Raw genomic sequence first — 18,414 nt, forward strand, 5'->3', positions numbered from 1 at the left:
CGAGATCTAGACTTGGGATATCCAGCACATAAAGCACAGAGTCATCCCTCAACTGCAGTCGATTACGGTGGAAGGATAGGCTTTTTTACTTGCTGATATGGCCCCTCAGGCAGATATCACTACAACTCGAGTCAGCGATTCGTTCCCAAAAGCGCTCAGGTAGGATAACAACATACCGAATTACCATAGGGCTCGGCCCTGAAGGGCGTTAAACGGGAATACAACAACAACAACATACCGAATGCACCGTCCGGTAAGCGAACTCAAAATCAAAGAGAAGCGCATAAGCACCTTTGAAGAGTTGATAGCGGTCGCGAGCCAAAGCTACGAGTTGTAGACCTGAAGGCCTGACAAGTTACATGGACGAGGTTGGTGCGAAAGTGAAAACCAGCGCTTCTCGTCCGAACGCCGTCCGCGTCGACCTGGACGCCATCTTCCCACCACCGCTGTCGCTGCATCCACTTCAACCGTCCAGCCACTCACTCACCTCTCACCTCTCTCGCCTTTCGCGCCCTTTGAGCCCTGTTTCCGCCTGCCACAGCCATGTCTCGCCGTGCCGCACTCGTAGAAGAGGAGTTCGACGACGACACCGACCTCCCTCTTCCCAGCCAACCCCTCCCCAACACTGGCACGCGCGGGGCGATCCTCGAGCGCCTCGGTTCTGATACAGACGACGACGAAGATGATGATGAGGACGACGATGAGGACGGCGCCCCCATGCTCCGGGGACCCACCGCCGGCCCCGCGTCGCCGTCTTTGCCCCAGTTCCGCGGCGCAGACGGCGCGCACCAGGTCACCGACATCACCCCATACAAGAAGTACGTCTTGCCCCTGCTTGTGTCCATTACGTTAAAAATCCCCGGCTGTCCGCGTTCATGTGCGTGCTGACCCGACCCGCGATCTAGGTGGACGTGCATCTACCCGATCTACATCGACGCGAAGCGGCCGTGCGGGCGGGGCGAGCGGCGGATCGCGCGCGCGAAGAGCGTGTGGTGGCCGCTCAGCAAGGACATCGCGGACGCGACGAACCGGCTCGGGCTCGGGACGCTGCACGAGGTGCACAAGGCGCACCCGCGCGACTGGGAGAACCCGGGGCGGGTGCGCGTGCAGTGGAAGAAAGACGGCAAGCTCGTGAACCCGGCGATCAAGAGCAGTACGTCCACGTCCTTCCGTTGCCCGTCCTTCCCTCTTTCCTTGCCCGGTGCTCCTTGGGGATGCTGTCGTGCTCGGTTGGTGGTGTTGCGTGCCTCCGACGGCTGGCGGGGTGCGATCTCGTGTTGGGCGAGTGCTGCTGGACTTATTCTCGTTTGCGGCCACAGAGAAGCAGTTGCTGGAGATGATCTCGGTCCAGATCCAGATGCTGAAGCCGGACACCATCCCCAAGCCCCCATACGGTACCGACCTGGTCCCACAGGCGGAGGAGCCCCCCGCTCCTGCGACCCCGGTGAAGGGCAAGCAGCCCGCGCCCGCGAAGAAGTCAGCGTCGGTGTCAAATACCACCATCTCACCATCCCCTGCGGGGTTGAAACGGAGACAAAAGGTGCCGTCGCCCCCGCAGCCGTGGCCACAGTTGACGAGCCGCGTGTCCCCGTATTCGCCTGCGCTCCCGTCTGGGGTGCTCATCGACACGGTGAAGGCGGGCATGACCGCGCAAGAGGCGGCACCGGCGGCGGGTGGTGCTGCAGCAGGTGGGAAGGGGAAACGGAAAGTGATACGCGTTCGAGGATAAGGAGGTTGTTGTGGGCAGGAGCTGGACGTCATATCCGCGGCCTACGGAGTGGATCCGGAGTTGTGCGTATGTACGTTATAGAATCGTCCAATAAATGTAATGTCCCAGCTACCACGAGATGGCTGAACCCATTGTTTCATGAAGGCACCCGAAGTCAGGGCAAAGGCACCGCAGACAGTTGGCTCGATGCATGGTCTTGGGCTGACTGTCAATAATTCATTCTTACTTCGCTTTCATCGCACGCGTTATGAGTCAAGCTCGAGGCTGCGCCCGTCCAACCAATACATTCTTATTGCGCACACTCTCTACGAATGGCCTCGATTAACCTGAGTCAGTGGGACGCAGACATCAAAAACGGGATGTGGCCACACCAGGTGCTAGTGTTATCGTTCGCAAAGCTGCTCCGTGCCGAGACGGCTCGCCGTGAGACATGCAATGGCCGTTGCAGTCCATCGATGGCCGTCGGGCGCATATCCGATGCACCCATCTTGTTTTCTTACCCCCACCATGCCCACATCCTCCTCCTCGTTGTCGCTGTTGACGAGGGTGAGGCTGAGTGCGGCCCGCTCGCGTGCGCGCGACCACTTCGGCGGGCGATCCGTGCTTGCCGACCCCCGAACCTTCCTCGGGCCTCTCATCCAGCCGCCCGCTTTCCTCTGCCTCGGTGCCATGATCTGTCCACCCCTTCGCCTTCATCTACGCCTTGTCTTACAATGGCCGCGGTCCTGTGCACCCTCTCAAACCACGCCAGTCCCGTCCTCCCTGCTCTCGAACCAAACAGCCGGCGTTCGATAACATCTGAGAAGCAACCCCGCTCCACTCAGGCCGCCGAATGTCCGTGCTCTCTCGCACGGACTTGCCGCATACAGTCAACTCACCGGCCCAGCAACCCACCCCAAATCGCAAGCCAACATGGGCGAAGGACGGCGACGTAACTGGGGTGGCCATACCGCACGGCATATAACCCTACGCGCACGGTCCACGCTCGAGCTCTTGTCTCGTCCAACTTCCCATCCGATGGCGGCTGTCTGGCAACTCTGCAGGCGCTGTGCGTCTTCCGCTTCGCGTTACTAGACCACCCGACGCTTCTCCGGTCCGGGATTGTCGCCGGCGGCTTCGCTCTGCGGACTTGTCTCGCTGAGAAGCTGGGCTCGCGGCCACGCACGGCACACCCCTCGCCCGGCGATCCCGTTCTGGTTTGCGCCTTTGCGGGACGAAATCCAGTGGAGGCTAGGGGTGCGGGGTGAGAAGAGGAGTCAGTTCTTTCAATGGGTTGGAGCACGGTCGAGAATGCCAGAGTGTTCCCCGCTGTTCGTGAGAGCTCTTCTATTGCCCGTTTTCGTCGCATCGCTGATCCCGTACTTATACATAGCATACAGTCACCTTTCTGTTGGGCGCAGGCACGTATAGCCGTCGGCTAATTCAGACGGAGGGTCTGCCTTTGCGTTGATCACGATCGTCGCGGGATCCTCGTGGTCTTGAGGAGCCACACATTTCCTTCCCTGTTGCTTTCACACCAAGCGGGACTGCAGTATGTAGCCTGTGAGTCGTCTTCTTCGCTAATGCATGTAATCATGCTTATTAGGTCCAGTCACATAGCACTTCATATGCGAATGCATTACGTCACACCTCACTGCGCCCGTTGTTGTCGTGCATAGGTGTGCGTGAAGGTTCGCTGAGGTCTTGTGGTTTTCGCGCCAGGATACGGGCATATCCTTGCATGCTACCAATGGTTGTATGCACTCGCAGTTGTTCTGCAGCGGCTGCACGGCTGCGCCGAAAGGCGACTAACGTTGCCCAATGGGGGCTGAAGTGGAAATCTTCAGTCCGCATTGGGCGTATCAGAAGGTGACAGGTCCGCAATGCAGTCGTCATTTACGTCCTTCGCCCGTCGTCCCACCCCGAAGACTCACTGGTGACACGTCAGTGACACCTCCTGGAACGAGGGGCCCGGGATCCGAGCGTAGTCCTGGTGGTCTCCAACACACGCCGACGAGGTGCGTTGGTTGTCGTGTCCTTTCCACATTTCTTGACTTCTTTTCTCTTGCGGTCTAGAACTGCGCAGGCGCCATCGTGGTCCGCTCCGTTCCCGCCATTTGAATGGGCGTCGGGTGAACTCGGAAAGACCGGGCGGGGGCATCTGATGTCAAGTATGACATGGATGACGCCTGGACGTGACCGCGGCCTGCTCCCATGAACGAGTACATTCTCCGGATGTCCGGTGCGCTGTTGTGCAATGTTTTCCCCCTTCCCCCGGCGATCGCCGTCAACCTTTTGGGCTGCGCTCAATCCCTGGCTGTGCACACTTGCCTCTTTGGGTACAGGCCAGCAGATTCTTGCAGCTCCTCGCCCAAAACGCTCCATCGACCGCCTACAGATGCATTACTACAAAGCCTCGCCCCCTCGCCCCGCCCCGGACCACCTCCGCCCGCTACCCTGCTCTCCCGCACTCGCACTCACTCTCGTGCATCTGCGGCAGACCTTCCCGTCCTGGCCCCGTCTACGCGCTTTCCACCATGATCGCCAAAATCCTTTCCAACGACCCGGAACCCGTCGTCCTCCACGAAGGCCTCGGAACTATCTTCACGGGCGTCGTTCACCCAGTCTCGACTCTCGAAGCCCCTGTTCATCAGTATCTCGGTATCAAGTACGCTTCAATACCCGCCCGCTTTCGTCAATCTACGCTATGCAAATTATACCCTCCCCAAACTGACTGCTCGCACTACGGGTACGCGTCACGCGACATGTATCTCTGGTATTAGCCACTGACTGTATCTCGTTAGACCGATTTGTCCGCAACCAAACTACAAAACCGTCGAGGAAGAGCTCTTCAATCTGAAGGAGGACTGCCTCCCCGACCAGCGTCTCACGCATTCCGAGTTCGAGTGCCTCAACCTTAATATCACTTGCCCCGCCGATGCAAATGCCGACTCCCGCTTGCCTGTGATGCTTTGGATACATGGGTTCGTCATCTTGCCTCATTGTTTCCTGCGGCCTTGAGCTCACGGGTGTTGTCGTCAGTGGCGGGAATCGCGGTTCGGGCTCAAACTGGGTGTACGACGCTGGTCCGCTTGTTCAGAAGGGCATCCAATTTGGCAAGCCTGTTGTCGTGGTGTCCATCAAGTACGTCTTCCTCTGCTATGCTTCTCGTTTGTGTTACGTCCTCCTCTCCGGAGGCTGAGACTCTATGTCTAGCTTCCGCCTCGGCCTCCTTGGGTTCGCGGCGAGCCCAGCCTTGTTGGCGGACAACCAGGCTGCTGGTGACGAAGGTGTGGGAAACTACGGTAAGCCGGACGCATTCTTCTCTCACTCCACTGGCTAAGTTCCGGGGGTCCAGGCCTTCGTGACCAGCGTCGTGCCATGGAATGGGTGCATCGTTTCATCGGACCTTTCGGCGGCGATCCCAACAACATCACGCTGTTCGGCGAGTCTACCGGCGCTGGCGACATCCTCTGCCACCTGCACTCTGCTGCTAACGAGAAGGCCCCGCTCTTCCAGCGCTCTATCATTCAAAGTCTAATCGTCGACTTGGATGTCCCCACTGTCCACTCTGCTGGCTGGCAACTCAACAGGACGCTGTCGACCGTTCGCATCAACTCCCTCGAGGACATGCGACAAGCCGACCCGGAGAAGCTTGTGGTCCTCGGCGAAAGTGTTCGTGCTATCAACGACGGAGTCTTCTTCAAGTCCTCTTTCACCGGCTCTCTTGTTCCCGAAGATTACGCCGCGCCTGCGGATTCCGAAACGCTTCCGGGACACAACGAGGTCGGCGGGCAGTCACATCACCTCAAGGTACCCTCAAGTATCAAGGCCTATCGGATGCGTTCGCGTTCACGCCCTCGGCTCCCGCATCCCTCACAGTATCACCAGCCCATCCTCATTGGCGACTGTGGTGCCGAGTCCCTTCTATGGTCCCAGCCCGCTTCGCGTTGGGGTGCAACGGGCGCGGTGAAACGCATTCGCGCGATCTGCCAGTCGCTCAACAAGGCAAGCACGCTCCTCCGCATGTACGACATCAGCGCGGCGACGCCTGCCGACGAGCTCGCGGACCGCATCCTCGAGCTCATCAACGACGCACGCTTCGCGTGGCCGACCGAACTCGTTGCCTCAGGCCTTGCGGCCACGCGGGGTGGACAAGGCGTGTGGCGGTACGTCTTCGACCAGGAGGGGCCCTCGCGCGGAGTACCGCACCACGCGGTGGACCTCATGTATCTCTTCGACAATGTCCCCCTCCCGGAACTGCCTACTTCCTCGTACGACCGCAATTCGGAGTTTCGGGAAGACGGCGGATACTTCTCGGACGACGACAACTCACTCGACTCATCGCCCTCATCGCCTGCGTCTGACTCCTCCGGCTCGGACTGCTCCCCGAAAGCGCCGCGCGACCTCTCCGACCCGCAGACGTACACCTACGACGCGGAATGGGCGCTGCCGGTCGTCGACGACTGGACATACGCGCGTGTGCGCGCAGCCATCCAGGAGCGGTGGCTGGCATTCGCGTATGGGGAAGCGCCGTGGCGCGCGGACCGCGTTTTCGTCTTCGGGCCTGAGGGCGAGACCGGCGAGCGCAGCTCGAAGATCTTCCGCGCCCGTCGGCGCGTCGGTGTCTGGCGCGAAGCCCTGGCACCACTTGGGCTCGCGGTCGTACAGAAGCTCGGGCAGGAGCTGTGCAATGGGCCTCCTGCGGAAACGAGGACGTCGAGGTGGTGATCGCCGTGACGGGCCCTCTATGTTCCGGCCCGTGTTTCTCCTTATGTTTTATCTGGGTTTTGAGGAACGCTTTGCATGCTGCATCTGATCTAATCCACACATGTATCACGTACTATCTCTATGTCGCCCTAGTGCTGTCGGCGGTTGCTCGTCGCCTTTGTTGTCAACTATGTTATTTTTGTGTAATGCTATACCGGAGCCATTCGCCCCTACCTGATACGACACCGCGCCGTTCTATTCCATGCACACTGCAAGCATTGTGGACGCGCAAGAAGGGCGCTACGCTTGCATGAGCGCGGTTTCCTTCCCTAGGATGTGTATCCAAATGAAGGGTGCACGCCGACGTGCTCGCTCCTGCGCACATTCGCTTCCATCCATCTATGCAAGCATGGCTGCCTCCCGCCGGACTCGCCACGGAGATGTTGGGGTCCCTCGCGGGTGTCGTGGCCGCGAACGTTTGACCTGAGTACGTGTACCGCATCGGTTCCGGGCACGCCGCAAGCTCGTCTTGAGCTGCAGCGCGCGTGACCTGCCAGTCTCGACTTTCGTGCCAGGCACAATCCGTCCTCATCGCGCAGAGAGGTCGTGCGCCCATCGGATCGTACGAAACTTTCCCCTCCGATTCGCCGGGCAAAGGGCCATGTGGGGGCAGACTTGCGTACGAGCCTGCGTCAACTTAGTTACACATCGTCGTGTCTCTGCTCGGAATACTGCTCGAATCTGGACATGATCCATGCATAGACGACGTTTGCACTGAACGCCTGCGCACCGAGGACCGAGCTACGCGGTCGGTGCACGGCGCTGGCGGGGAATCGGCGGAACGATGGGATGGTGCGAGCAAGGCCTCAAGCGATCGAGTCAAGACGCGCCGCACGTGACCTATTCCGGGCTGTCGAATCAGTCAAAGTGGGCCAATAAGTGACTTGCTTTATAGCACCAGCGCCGCCGAATTTTTCCAATGCTCCGTCTCCTCTCTCGCCCCATTCGCTCCCCTGCGCTCCCCCGCATCGCCCCACTGTACAGAACGATGGCCAGCACACCCGCATACGTGAGTTTTCTTTTCTGCGCGCGGTGGCGACCGATACTGATGAGCATGTACAGAACAAGGTGCTCTATGCTCCCCTCGCGGAGATCGACCCCGAGGTGCAGAACATCATCGACAAGGAGACCTGGCGGCAGTTCTCTGGGCTCGAGCTCATCGCGTCCGAGGTGCGCCGCGCTGCATGCTCGTTGAGCTCATGCGTGCTTGCGAAGCTTATCTCTGCCCGTTTGCGCAGAACCTGACGTCCCGGGCAACGATGGAGGCCAACGGCTCGATCCTGACCAACAAGTACTCGGAAGGTCTCCCCAACGCGCGCTACTATGGCGGCAACGAGTACGTCGACGAGCTCGAGATTCTCTGCCAGAAGCGTGCCCTCCAGGCGTTCCACCTCGACCCCGCTCAGTGGGGGGTGAACGTGCAGCCTTACTCCGGCAGTGTACGTAACCCGCCTCACCCACCTCGTACGACGCCGCTAACGCCGCATGTATCGCTTACAGACTGCAAAGTGCGTTGGCTTTCTTGTTCGGCCTCGCGCGCGTAGGGATACTGACGGGACGCGTTGTATGCAGCTTCGCCGCGCTCACTGCGCTCATCCAGCCCCAGGACCGTCTTATGGGCCTTGGCCTCCCAGATGGTGGCCACTTGACGCATGGGTACTACGTATGTGTCATTTCTCTTTTCCGTGCGCTGTCTTGTCTGTCACGCGGTACACTGCTGGGTCGAGTAGAGGCGTTGCGGACCATGTTTCCGGGACTCCGTGTCTTCCGCAGTGACGCGTTCCGCAATGAAGTCACGTGAATGTCTCAGTCTTACATTCACGATGAGGTCTTGTCATTATATTCTTCCACCTTCTATCATGCGGCGTGATATCAGGGTCTTTACTGACTATGGACTCGGTACAGACCGCGAAGAAGAAGATGACCGCGTCGTCCATCTACTTCCAGTCGCTTCCTTATGGCTTGGACCCTGCGACTCAGCTCATCGACTACCCCGGTGTCAAGTCGCTGGCAAAGATTTACAAGCCGCGTCTTCTCATCTGCGGTGCCTCTGCTTACCCCCGTGACTGGGACTACAAGACGCTCCGCGAGATCGCTGACGAGCACGGCGCGTACCTGATGGCGGACATTGCACACACCTCCGGCCTCGTCGCCGCGGGTGAGCTCGCGGACCCCTTCCAGTACTGTGATGTCGTCACTACGACAACCCACAAGACGCTCCGCGGTCCTCGTGCAGGTCTGATCTTTTTCAGGAAGGACACCGAGAGGACGAAGGATCTCGAGAAGCGCGTCAACGATGCGGTATTCCCCGCGTGTCAGGGCGGTCCCCACAACAACGTATGTATATGCTCCACTCCCTCATCATCAATCACCCTGAGGGAATGCTTCGCAGACCATTGCCGGTATCGCGACGGCCCTCCATCAAGCGTGCCAGCCCACATGGAAGGAATACGCGAAGCAGGTCATCGCGAACGCCTCGACGCTCGGCTCCGAGCTCGTGAACTACGGCTACAAGCTCCAGACCTCAGGAACGGACAACCACCTCGTGCTCTGGGACCTTCGCCCGCTCCGTCTGACCGGGAGCAAGCTCGAGAAGCTTTGCGATCTTGTTGGCATCACCATCAATAGTGGGTCATGCTGTTCACTGTCTTACTCCCACCCCGCTGATCATTGCCGGTTTTGCTCAGAAAACGCAGTGTCTGGTGACGCGTCCGCACAGGTGCCGGGCGGTATCCGGCTGGGTACGTCGGCGCTCACGTCGCGCGACATGACGGAGGAGGACATGAAGGTGGTCGCTTCCTTCCTGCACCGCGCGGTGCAGCTCGCGGACGTGCTCCAGAAGGAGGCTGGCTCGAAGTTGCTCAAGGACTTCGTCCGGGTGGCGACCACGCCCGAGGAGGGCAAGGTCGGCGCGGCGCAGGTCAAGGCACTTGGCGGCGAGGTGCGCGAGTTCGCGCGCAAGTGGCCGCTGCCGGGTGTCGACGTCTCGACGCTCGTCCGCCCCGCTGGGATCGAGGAGGACTAGGCGTGCAGCGTGGGCGCATGTTGGGTTGGGGAAATCATTTGTATCATAATCATCCACGTTTAGAGGACTGCTGAGGTAAAACGGGCGCGGGCGTTCAACAGCACCCCGCCCTCCCAGACGTTCAACATCTCTGGGGCGCTGCTCTTGCATTGTATTAGTAGATTCCACTCTATCACGCACGGTCTCGCAGCACACTTGTACATTTTTGCATGCGTCCGACGTCGCAACAACGATCTTTTTACGTTGCCCGTCAGACAGATCGTGCTACCGAAGTGCTAGTGCCCTGGGTACCGGTAATAGAGCTGTTTGGAAATGCACTATAGTGCACGAACCTGACGCCACTTCGGTGTCTCCACCACTCCACGGCATGTCGGCCCGCTGGCCAAACACCCGCGAACAGTCGCATGGAGCAAGGACTCCAACGCGCCAACTCACGATTACTACGGTGCACTATCGTAACTTTCCAAACAGCTCTAATGAGCGCTGAGCGCTGAGCGTTGAGCGAGCCTTCTTCGTAGACTGCAAAGATTGCGGACCTTGAGGCTTGTCAAACTTCTTTTGTACGTGATAGTCCGCTGGCCAATCACTCTCGGGCGTGACCGTTGGTTTTGGGGTGCCGTTGGAAGAGGTTGGAGGCGCCTAAGATCTGGCGCTTCTCTCGGATCGGAAGTTTGCGGGACACGTGCGGCGGGACAGGCGACGGTGAGCTCGCAGGCGCGGACGGCCTCCCCACCTCTGCTCATCCTCCCTCTTCGTCTCGCACGCCGGGTCGCGCCTTCCTCACATCATGCACGCCTCACTCATTCGCCGCCAACTCGGCGGTCTCGTCCCGCCCAAAGTCGCCACGCCGTCTATGCTCGTGAGTCTGAAAACGTCGTCGCGCTGGCAGCCCTGCTTTGGCCCGCCCGTAACCTCTCTCTGACGAACGGCGCGGTCCGACAGTCGTCAGGCTCCGGCGCCGGGCTCGCCCCGCTCGTGAACTTCTACTCAAAGCTGCCCAAGGGCTCCTCGGCGACGAGCGCGTCCGGAGGCATCAAGGCGCGGTTCTTCAACGGCAAGAACGCGTCGGGCAAGCCGCTCCTCGGCCTCATCCTCGGCCTCTTTGGCATCGGGTACACGATCGACTACCAGAGTGCGTACCGTCTTGCCGTCGTCCGCACGCGTGCGCGTTCAGGGGAGGGTGCTGACGGGTCTGCGTACTGTGCGGGGTTGGGTGTCTGCGGTTTTTGCGGGTTTAGTGCACCTCAGTGAGTGTCGATCTTCCCTGGGCGGTCAGAGCGGGAGAACTGATTGGATGTGCGCGCGTTGCAGAGCACCACAAGAACCACGCCCACTAGAGGTCGGTGTGTGCGTCGCGACTCAGTGCGGATGGAGGGGGGGTAGACATAGATGGACGCTGTGTAGGACGGATGAAGTCACCTTGCCCATCGCCCATCCCCGTTCGTGCACCGTGTCGGATTACGACGTACGTCCAGATCAAGGCCAATACTTGAAACTTGAAGCGGAGGCACCCCCCGTTTCGTGCAGGGGTATTTATAACACCACAGCGCCGAGTGGCGGTCACCTCTCACTCTGAATCAGCTCCAAAACCGTTTGTATGCGTGCGTTATTGTGGCACCGCAGGATTCCGAAGATCAAACGTAAGTATGGGCCGTTTGCAAGGCACTCAGTCGTGATTGACCTGCTGTGCAGTTTGCACAGGGAAACTGGCGCCATAGCGGCGCCACTGCCTCGCTCACCGAGCACACGCATCAAGTGGATCTTTCGGCACTTGCGTTCATCATCACACGGGACGGTCGCTGCAGCCTCAAATTGAAGCTGATGGTGGCCAGCGCTCCGTGACAGTAGCCAGGTGGGCATGCACATCTGAAATGGCGATCTGGAGTTTGAACGGCGCCCCGTCGTTCTTGGTGCAGGAAGCCGCTACGAGGGAGCGGTCGCACGTTTCGAAGGAGCGTTCAAGGTACGAGGAAAACCCGGAGTCGGAAAAATTCCATAAGGGTGTAACGGTGGCGGCGTGGGCCCGATGCCAAACGTGTACGTGCACCTGCGCTGGCCGCATCCTCATCCGCTCTGCACCGCACCCCACCACGGCCGACACCACCGGTGGGGTGCGGTGCAGAGCGGATAGGGACGGGACCAGGCCCCACCAGCTCCACAGAGATGTCGGTGCTCGACAACGGGGCTGGCAACGCCCCCACGCCCTGTCGCTACTGCGCATTCCCGCCCACACGATCGCCATTTGTTCGCAGGAAGCCACCCCAGATGCGACTTTCGCGACGAGGCATATAAGTCCCCTCCCCGCCCTCCACCAGCCAGAACATCTCCTTGTTCCCATCCCACATCTTCGAGCCCGGTGCTCCTTCCACGACCACTTCCTCGTTTTTCGTTCATTTCTTCGTCCGCTATACTCGACGCTTTCCTTCCAAGAGTCCTTCAGGAACACATTCTTTCCCCCACACTCTCGTTGATCGACACGCCCACGCTTAGTCATCCATCATGTTCTCCTCCTCCAAGCTCACCGCCTTCGCCATCCTCGCCATCGCGTCCGTCGCGCGCGCTGCCCCCGCCGACTTCCAAAAGCAAAACGCGCTCGACGCTCAGAAGCTCAACGTCCAGTTTGCTTCCCTCACCGCGACCTCGAGCTGCACCGGTTCGTGTCATTCACGATTTCCTTTCCTATCGATTCTAACCACCGTTCTCCTCGATTCAGGCAGCGACCAGGCTTGCGTCCAGGGCAACTTCGCCCAGTGCGTGGACGGCGCCTTCAAGGTCTCCGAGTGCACCGCGGGCACGTCGTGCTTCGCCCTCCCGCTCGTCAACAAGGCCGGCACGAGTCTCACGTGCGACACCGCGGCCGACGCCGCCGCGCGCATGACCGCCGCGGGCGTGTCTGGCGGCGTCGATGGCAAGGGCGGCGACGGCGCTGCGTCGGGCTCGGCCGCGGCCACCGACTCTGCGGCGGCCACCGACTCGGCCGCTGCCACCGACACTGGCTCGGTCACTGGCACCGCGATCACCTCCTCCCTTGCCACCGACACAGCGGCAGCCACCGACTCTGTCGCGGCCACCGATTCCATTGCCACCGACACAGCCGCTGCCACGGACTCCCTGGCCACGGACTCTGCCGCCGCCACTGGCACCGCGGCGGCCACGGACTCCCTGGCCACCGACTCTGCCGCCGCGACCGACACCGCGGCTGCCACCGATTCCGCGGCCGCGACCGACACTGCGGCTGCCACTGGCACCGCGGCGGCCACCGACTCCGCCGCGACCTCTACCGCGACTGGCAAGAAGCACACCAAAGGTGCTAAGGGCGCGAAGCCTGCGAAGGGCGCAAAGGGTGCCAAGGGCGCGAAAGGTGCGAAGGGCGGCAAGAAGGGCAGTAACACCAGCGCTGCAGCGAGCGATTCAGCGGCAGCCACGGGCACCGCGGCGGCTACCGACTCCGCAGCGGCCACCGACTCTGCAGCGGCCACCGACTCTGCAGCGGCTACCGACTCCGCAGCGGCCACCGACTCTGCAGCAGCCACCGACTCCGCCGCGGCCACCGACTCTGTGGCACCCAATGCCGCTGCGACTGGCGCCCCGACCGTCACAGTCACGGTGACCGTCTCGGCTGGCGCGGGTGCGACCGACACCGCTGCCGCGACCGACTCTGCGGCGGGCACCGACGCCGCTGCGACCGGTGTCGCTACGGACTCCGCCGCCGCGACTGGTGTCGCTTCCTCTGACGCCGCCTCCGCGACGGACGACACTGGTGCCGAGCGCCGCCGCGGCCTGCGTTTCGTGCGCCGCCGCCTCTAAGCGTGTTGTGGACGGTAGAGTAGCTGGGCACGGCGGACGGACGGGGAGGATGGATATGGACATGGACACACGCACATACTATGCACACTGCGTGACTCGCGGACATTGCCAGCAGGCTGCGCGAGGCGCACGGGCTGCTATCGATCACCTCTACCGTTAGTTTATGGCGCTCCGAAGTGCTCTGGCGCGTCCTTGCTACCTTCCTGTAGCTTATAGCTTTTCGAACGAATGCACGTCTCCTTGCGAGGGGTGGTTATTCATACACGTATCGCGTGAATTGGGCCTTTGTTTTGCCGAGGATGCTGTTTCTGGCGTCCGTGCATGGTATGAGGCTGCCAGCCGAATTTGAATGGCGTTGATGGAAAGTCTATGGAACAACACGGACACAGTGGTGAAGATAGAGAGTATGGCCTTAATATGGCGGCGATCCAGTAAGTGGAAATGGCAGATTTCAGTCAGTCTGGGTTCGCTCGTGCTCCAGCGTTCGTGCCGGTTCATACACCGAGCCGAGCTTATCCGTGGTGATCGTCGCTGTGCACGTGATGAGAGCCACTTGTTCGTAGCATTATTATCTCGGTTTGAGCGAAGATGTTTTTGGCCAAACGGCGGTAGGAGCGCACAATGCGGCTGCGAGGACAATGGAGAGAATGCGAATGGGCGATGAATGGGCGTCGAGTCGTGGGAAGACGACGCGAAGCCACAGATGTGGGAAATCGGAAGAAGCGTGCCGTTCCTGAGGCGGAATCCGTCCAAGCGCGAGATGGTCCATCGTCAAAGCCCTTACCACTCCCCTCCACACCCCCACCGCTCGCCGTCGCCTGCGACGACGTGGCCGCCACGTCGGCTCTGTCCGCGCCTTTACCTCCGCTCTCTTCTTCTCTGCTATACTGCGCCTCTTTGCCTGATTTGCACTTCACCTGTGCCCCCCGCTGCGCATCTGCTATAATAATCGCTTGCCGCACTTTCCCGCCGCTCTCTCGCACCCCAAGCCATGATCAAGGGCAAGAGCAAACCGACGCCCCAGGACCTCTACTGGGAACGCAAGCGACGCGAGGAGGACGAGAAAGACATCATGCTCCCGCCCGGACTCATCAACCACGGCAACACATGCTTCATGAACTCGACTCTCCAGGGCGTACGTCCATCTCCCCTCCCACCTCTCCGTTTGCGCACGGCTGCTCACCGCCATCGAACACAGCTCATCGCTACGCCCGCACTGCGCGATCTCGTGTACTTCCACGACCTCCCTGCATTCATGCAACCCGCCCAGGGCCCGTCCGTGTTGGCGCGGAGATCGCCCCAGCTCACCAACGGCCACGGCCTCGGTGGCCCCAACGAGCTCGAACGGACGGATGGCATGCCGCTCGGCGACATCTTTGTCACTGTTTTGCAGAAGGCGTGGACCATCCAGGACGCGAGAAGGAAAGAGAGCATGAGCCCGAAGTAAGTGATTGACACTTGCGTTGTCCCCCGTCCCCCCTACTCGCACTGTATGATGCCGAGGTGGCTGCCATCACCCATTGCTCTGCCTCGCTAGCCAATGCGCTCAAATGACATAGTACTGATCACCGTACTGTTTTCAGGGAGATTCTGACGACGATTGGACGTAAGTATGACCAATACCTCGACTTCCGGCAGCAGGACGCGCACGAGTTCCTACGGCACATGCTAGACGCCATGCGCATGGAAGAGCTGGATGTGAGTGTCTCTTGTCATTTGCGATTGTGGCGTGGTCATGGCGCCCTGCTCCGGCCCGCCCTGGCTCATCTCTGGCTGCTTCTGGGCGGACGTCGGGGAAATTACGCGCATACACGGCTTCCGAGAGCGCTGTATGCGCTGTTTCGGCCCGACTTTGTCAGGACCGTTGCAATAGTTTGATCATGCTCTCCTGTGGACAATATGCTGACGGGTATGCCAGATAATCAAGAAACGTCAGCCTCCTCCACCGAAGACCAAAGGGAAGCGCAAGCATCTCGATAACGATGTATCGCCTTCATCTTCCCCATTGCCTGTCGCCGTTACATCCTCCCCATCCGATGCCGCCGTATCGCCAAGCCACGAGTATTTACCACCCACGGATGAAGACAAGCTGGTGTCGTTCGTCGACATGCTCTTCGGCGGACAGCTCGCCAGCATTCTCGTCTGCGAGAAGTGCAAGAAGATCTCCATCACGCATGAAGACTTCAACGACCTCAGCCTGAGCATCAAGCCCGAGGACTACGCGAAGGATCGGCGGAAGCGCGACCGTTTCAAGAAGATCGCCCGCAAGCTCCGTATACGACCGCCGTCTTCTAACGCCGTCAACGACAACGGGCCGTTGAGCGCGTCGCGAACTCGAGGGTTCTTCCGTAGCGGCCCACGTGCGTCATCTGTACCAGCGAGTCCGGTTCGACGCAGCACCGATACGGCACCCCACGAAGAAGAGCCGCCGGAAAATGTCGACCCACGACGGAGGAGCTTCGACCATCCTGGCGACGATGGGGAAGAGTTGGATGTGCTGGGTGCGTTGGAAGGAAACGGGATCACGCCAACACCAACACCCGGTGCAACGGAAGACGAAGCCGATAGACCAGAGGATGATCGCGGAGAGGAGGCTGGTGTTCGGAGGTCAGAGGATTGGATGAAGGTAGATGCAGAGCCAGTTGTCCCCGAGTCAAAGGGCAAAGGTTCGAAGGACGACCCGTGGGGGAAGCTCGCGCGGAGGATCAGCGTATCGATGAAGCTCGCCGGACGCGACAAGGACTCCAGACCTCCCAGTCGCACAAGTGATCGCGGACGAAAGACTGAGCCCAAGAACCGCGTTGAGCCTCGCTCCCCTCGTGGACCTTCACCCAGTACCCCCGACCTCGGCGAAGTAGTTGACATCAGCCGAGCCAGCATGGCTTCTCCCACCCCCAATTCGCCACGCGTCCTCTCACCCCTTCGTCAGTCGACATCGCGCCGATCCTCGGCGACGCCATTCAAGCAGAATCATTATCGTAACGAGACTCTCACCAAGCCCCTGGTACCGCAGAAGATCTCAGAGCAGGAACTCGCGTATCTTCGTCGTATACTCGCGGATGTGCACCCAGTGACGGGCAACCCTTTATCCCTCTTGCACCAAGTCATCTCAGGCTCGAGCATAGGCGCATCTCCCGCCGCCGCAAACTCAGCCGCTGTCGCGACACAAGCTTTGTGGGCGAAGCTAGGGCATCTGCCCGGAATCGAGGAGTGCTTGCGGATGTTCACCGCGGTCGAGGTCCTGGATGGCGAAAACATGGTTGGCTGTCATCGGTGTTGGAAGGTGGCGAATGGGACGTACAAGCCTCGCGTGAGGGAAAACGGCGAGATCATCCCCGAGGACGACTCGGACACGGAGGGGGAAGACGAGGACGACAGCGACTCCTCTGGGTCACGGAGTGCGGCGAAGGGATCAAATGCGGGGCCTGTGAAGCCTCCCGGGTTGAACGGTGCGCCTAGCGGCTCCTCTTCAAGCACAGATAGCGGTCGTGTGTCGCCCGCGTCCACCTCCCAAGTGTCTACCACTGTCACCGATCCTTCCACGAGGCCTGATGACGCTACATCCGTCTCCTCTGCCCCTACCACCATCACCACCGCCCCTTCTCCGACATCTGTCAAGCATCCCTATCGCCAGGATAGCGTTATGTCTCCTCTTCACCCTGGCACGTTCGGCGGCCTCCCCATCCCTCAGATATCCACCACCGAGGTTGACCAGCAGGCCGTCAACAACACGAAGACATGGTCATCAACGCGCGCCGTCATTGGCCTCTCCCTCTCCAACGAGTCATTGCTCACGCCTAAAGCCCGGCGACACAAGCGGAAGCACAAAAAGGACGGCCCCGACGAGAGCGGGGGCTCGAGCTCCGAGGATGAGTACGACGACACCGCGAGCGACACCTCGGCCGCGACATCCTTCTCTGATAACTCGCCATCTGCATCGCCCTCCGCGTCCCCACGGTCGTCGGTGGAGAGGCTGCCCGGCCCATTGGCTTCTCCGCGGCAAAGCGCGTCCCGGCGCGTGCAGGACAAGCAGGTGCCGCGGTCGAAACAGGTTGTACCGCGACGGATGTACAAGCGTTACCTGATCAGCACGCCGCCACCGGTGCTCGTCATCCACCTCAAGCGCTTCCAGCAGACGGGCAGGATGCACACGGTTTCGCTCGCCGGGAGCTTCAAGAAGCTGGACGAATTTGTCGCGTTCCCGGAGTACCTCGACCTCGCGCCGTTCCTCGCGCCGCGGAGAGGGGACTGCGTGTCGGAGGCGAAGGAGAAAGAGCGGGAAAAGACGAAGTCGGAGGGTCAGGAAAAGTGCGTGTACCGACTGTACGCCGTCGTGGTGCACATCGGCAACATGGTATGTCATCCGTGCTTCTATACGCATATGAACTGGGCACTGATATCCGTCCCACTGCAGCTGGGTGGCCACTACGTCGCGTACACGGCTCTGCCCAACTCTGTATCTGCATCAGCCTCGACTCCGACTCCGACACCTGCACCGACACCTGCACCGACACCCGTCTCCCCTCCCCTCCCTGCCCTCGGTACGCCACCCGAGGTGGAGAAGCCCCTTCCTCCTCCTCCTCCAATGGAGACCCATTCCAGTCAGACGTCTGACACCCAGGCCGTCCGGCGATGGGCGTACATCAGCGACACTACCGTCCGGCTCACTACCCTCGAAGAGGTCCTCAAGGCGAAAGCGTACATCTGCATGTATGAGCGCATATAAGCGCTTTCTGCACTCTCCCTTGCTTTTGACCTTTCTTGCCACCTCTACCCTCTTCTTCTTTCGTCATTCATCCGTCACCATGACAGACTTGAACCCCTTCCACGTTATATCCTATAGACGCCTGCAGGCGTCCATACCTCCCGAGCAGCAGTACCCTAACAGCAATATATAGTAACCCTTAAGTTATATCCTATGGACACAGCGCGCTTGCTAGAGTGATAAAACCGCATCTGTACGCTTATACCTGTATCGTACCGTAGTGCGTCTCCGTCTATTGATTGTGTGATGTCTCAGATCCGGAGTGGAGACAGTCTCAGTACGCTGGAAGAAGTGTTCCTATCATTCCAAACAGTCATGCAGTGCCCTCTCCATAGGATG

The 18,414-nt window shown here is 60.2% G+C and overlaps 6 protein-coding genes across 6 annotated transcripts; all 6 read left to right on the forward strand.

Moving 5' to 3' along the window:
* Positions 1 to 543: 543 nt before the first annotated feature.
* Positions 544 to 1,729, forward strand: BXZ73DRAFT_88287 (signal recognition particle SRP19 subunit; the record flags this gene model as incomplete). The annotated part of the gene is made up of 4 exons (XM_048024886.1): positions 544 to 658; positions 683 to 818; positions 906 to 1,153; positions 1,320 to 1,729. 4 exons carry the CDS (start codon positions 544 to 546, stop codon positions 1,727 to 1,729), a joined length of 909 nt encoding a protein of 302 aa, XP_047880809.1.
* Positions 1,730 to 4,245: 2,516 nt separating this feature from the next.
* On the forward strand, positions 4,246 to 6,439 carry BXZ73DRAFT_42192 (carboxylesterase; the record flags this gene model as incomplete). Its single annotated transcript, XM_048018905.1, has 5 exons — positions 4,246 to 4,457; positions 4,513 to 4,692; positions 4,751 to 4,852; positions 4,925 to 5,013; positions 5,067 to 6,439. 5 exons carry the CDS (start codon positions 4,246 to 4,248, stop codon positions 6,437 to 6,439), a joined length of 1,956 nt encoding a protein of 651 aa, XP_047880810.1.
* Positions 6,440 to 7,397: 958 nt separating this feature from the next.
* BXZ73DRAFT_42083 (serine hydroxymethyltransferase-domain-containing protein) lies at positions 7,398 to 9,503 on the forward strand (the record flags this gene model as incomplete). The annotated part of the gene is made up of 7 exons (XM_048018888.1): positions 7,398 to 7,487; positions 7,541 to 7,648; positions 7,717 to 7,921; positions 8,023 to 8,141; positions 8,384 to 8,815; positions 8,871 to 9,105; positions 9,166 to 9,503. The coding sequence occupies 7 exons, from the start codon at positions 7,398 to 7,400 to the stop codon at positions 9,501 to 9,503; spliced, it is 1,527 nt and encodes a 508-aa protein (XP_047880811.1).
* Positions 9,504 to 10,290: 787 nt separating this feature from the next.
* BXZ73DRAFT_88290 (mitochondrial F1-F0 ATP synthase subunit F of fungi-domain-containing protein) lies at positions 10,291 to 10,840 on the forward strand (the record flags this gene model as incomplete). The annotated part of the gene is made up of 3 exons (XM_048024887.1): positions 10,291 to 10,362; positions 10,446 to 10,635; positions 10,815 to 10,840. The coding sequence occupies 3 exons, from the start codon at positions 10,291 to 10,293 to the stop codon at positions 10,838 to 10,840; spliced, it is 288 nt and encodes a 95-aa protein (XP_047880812.1).
* Positions 10,841 to 12,002: 1,162 nt separating this feature from the next.
* Positions 12,003 to 13,310, forward strand: BXZ73DRAFT_98302 (uncharacterized protein; the record flags this gene model as incomplete). The annotated part of the gene is made up of 2 exons (XM_048027652.1): positions 12,003 to 12,156; positions 12,217 to 13,310. The coding sequence occupies 2 exons, from the start codon at positions 12,003 to 12,005 to the stop codon at positions 13,308 to 13,310; spliced, it is 1,248 nt and encodes a 415-aa protein (XP_047880813.1).
* A 991-nt stretch (positions 13,311 to 14,301) lies between these two features.
* Positions 14,302 to 18,036, forward strand: BXZ73DRAFT_98303 (cysteine proteinase; the record flags this gene model as incomplete). The annotated part of the gene is made up of 5 exons (XM_048027653.1): positions 14,302 to 14,445; positions 14,509 to 14,753; positions 14,894 to 15,008; positions 15,229 to 17,664; positions 17,725 to 18,036. 5 exons carry the CDS (start codon positions 14,302 to 14,304, stop codon positions 18,034 to 18,036), a joined length of 3,252 nt encoding a protein of 1,083 aa, XP_047880814.1.
* Positions 18,037 to 18,414: the final 378 nt, after the last annotated feature.

This window comes from Epithele typhae (assembly GCF_022376455.1).
Source record: "Epithele typhae strain CBS 203.58 chromosome Unknown BXZ73scaffold_7, whole genome shotgun sequence".
Classification (NCBI taxonomy): domain Eukaryota; kingdom Fungi; phylum Basidiomycota; class Agaricomycetes; order Polyporales; family Epitheliaceae; genus Epithele; species Epithele typhae.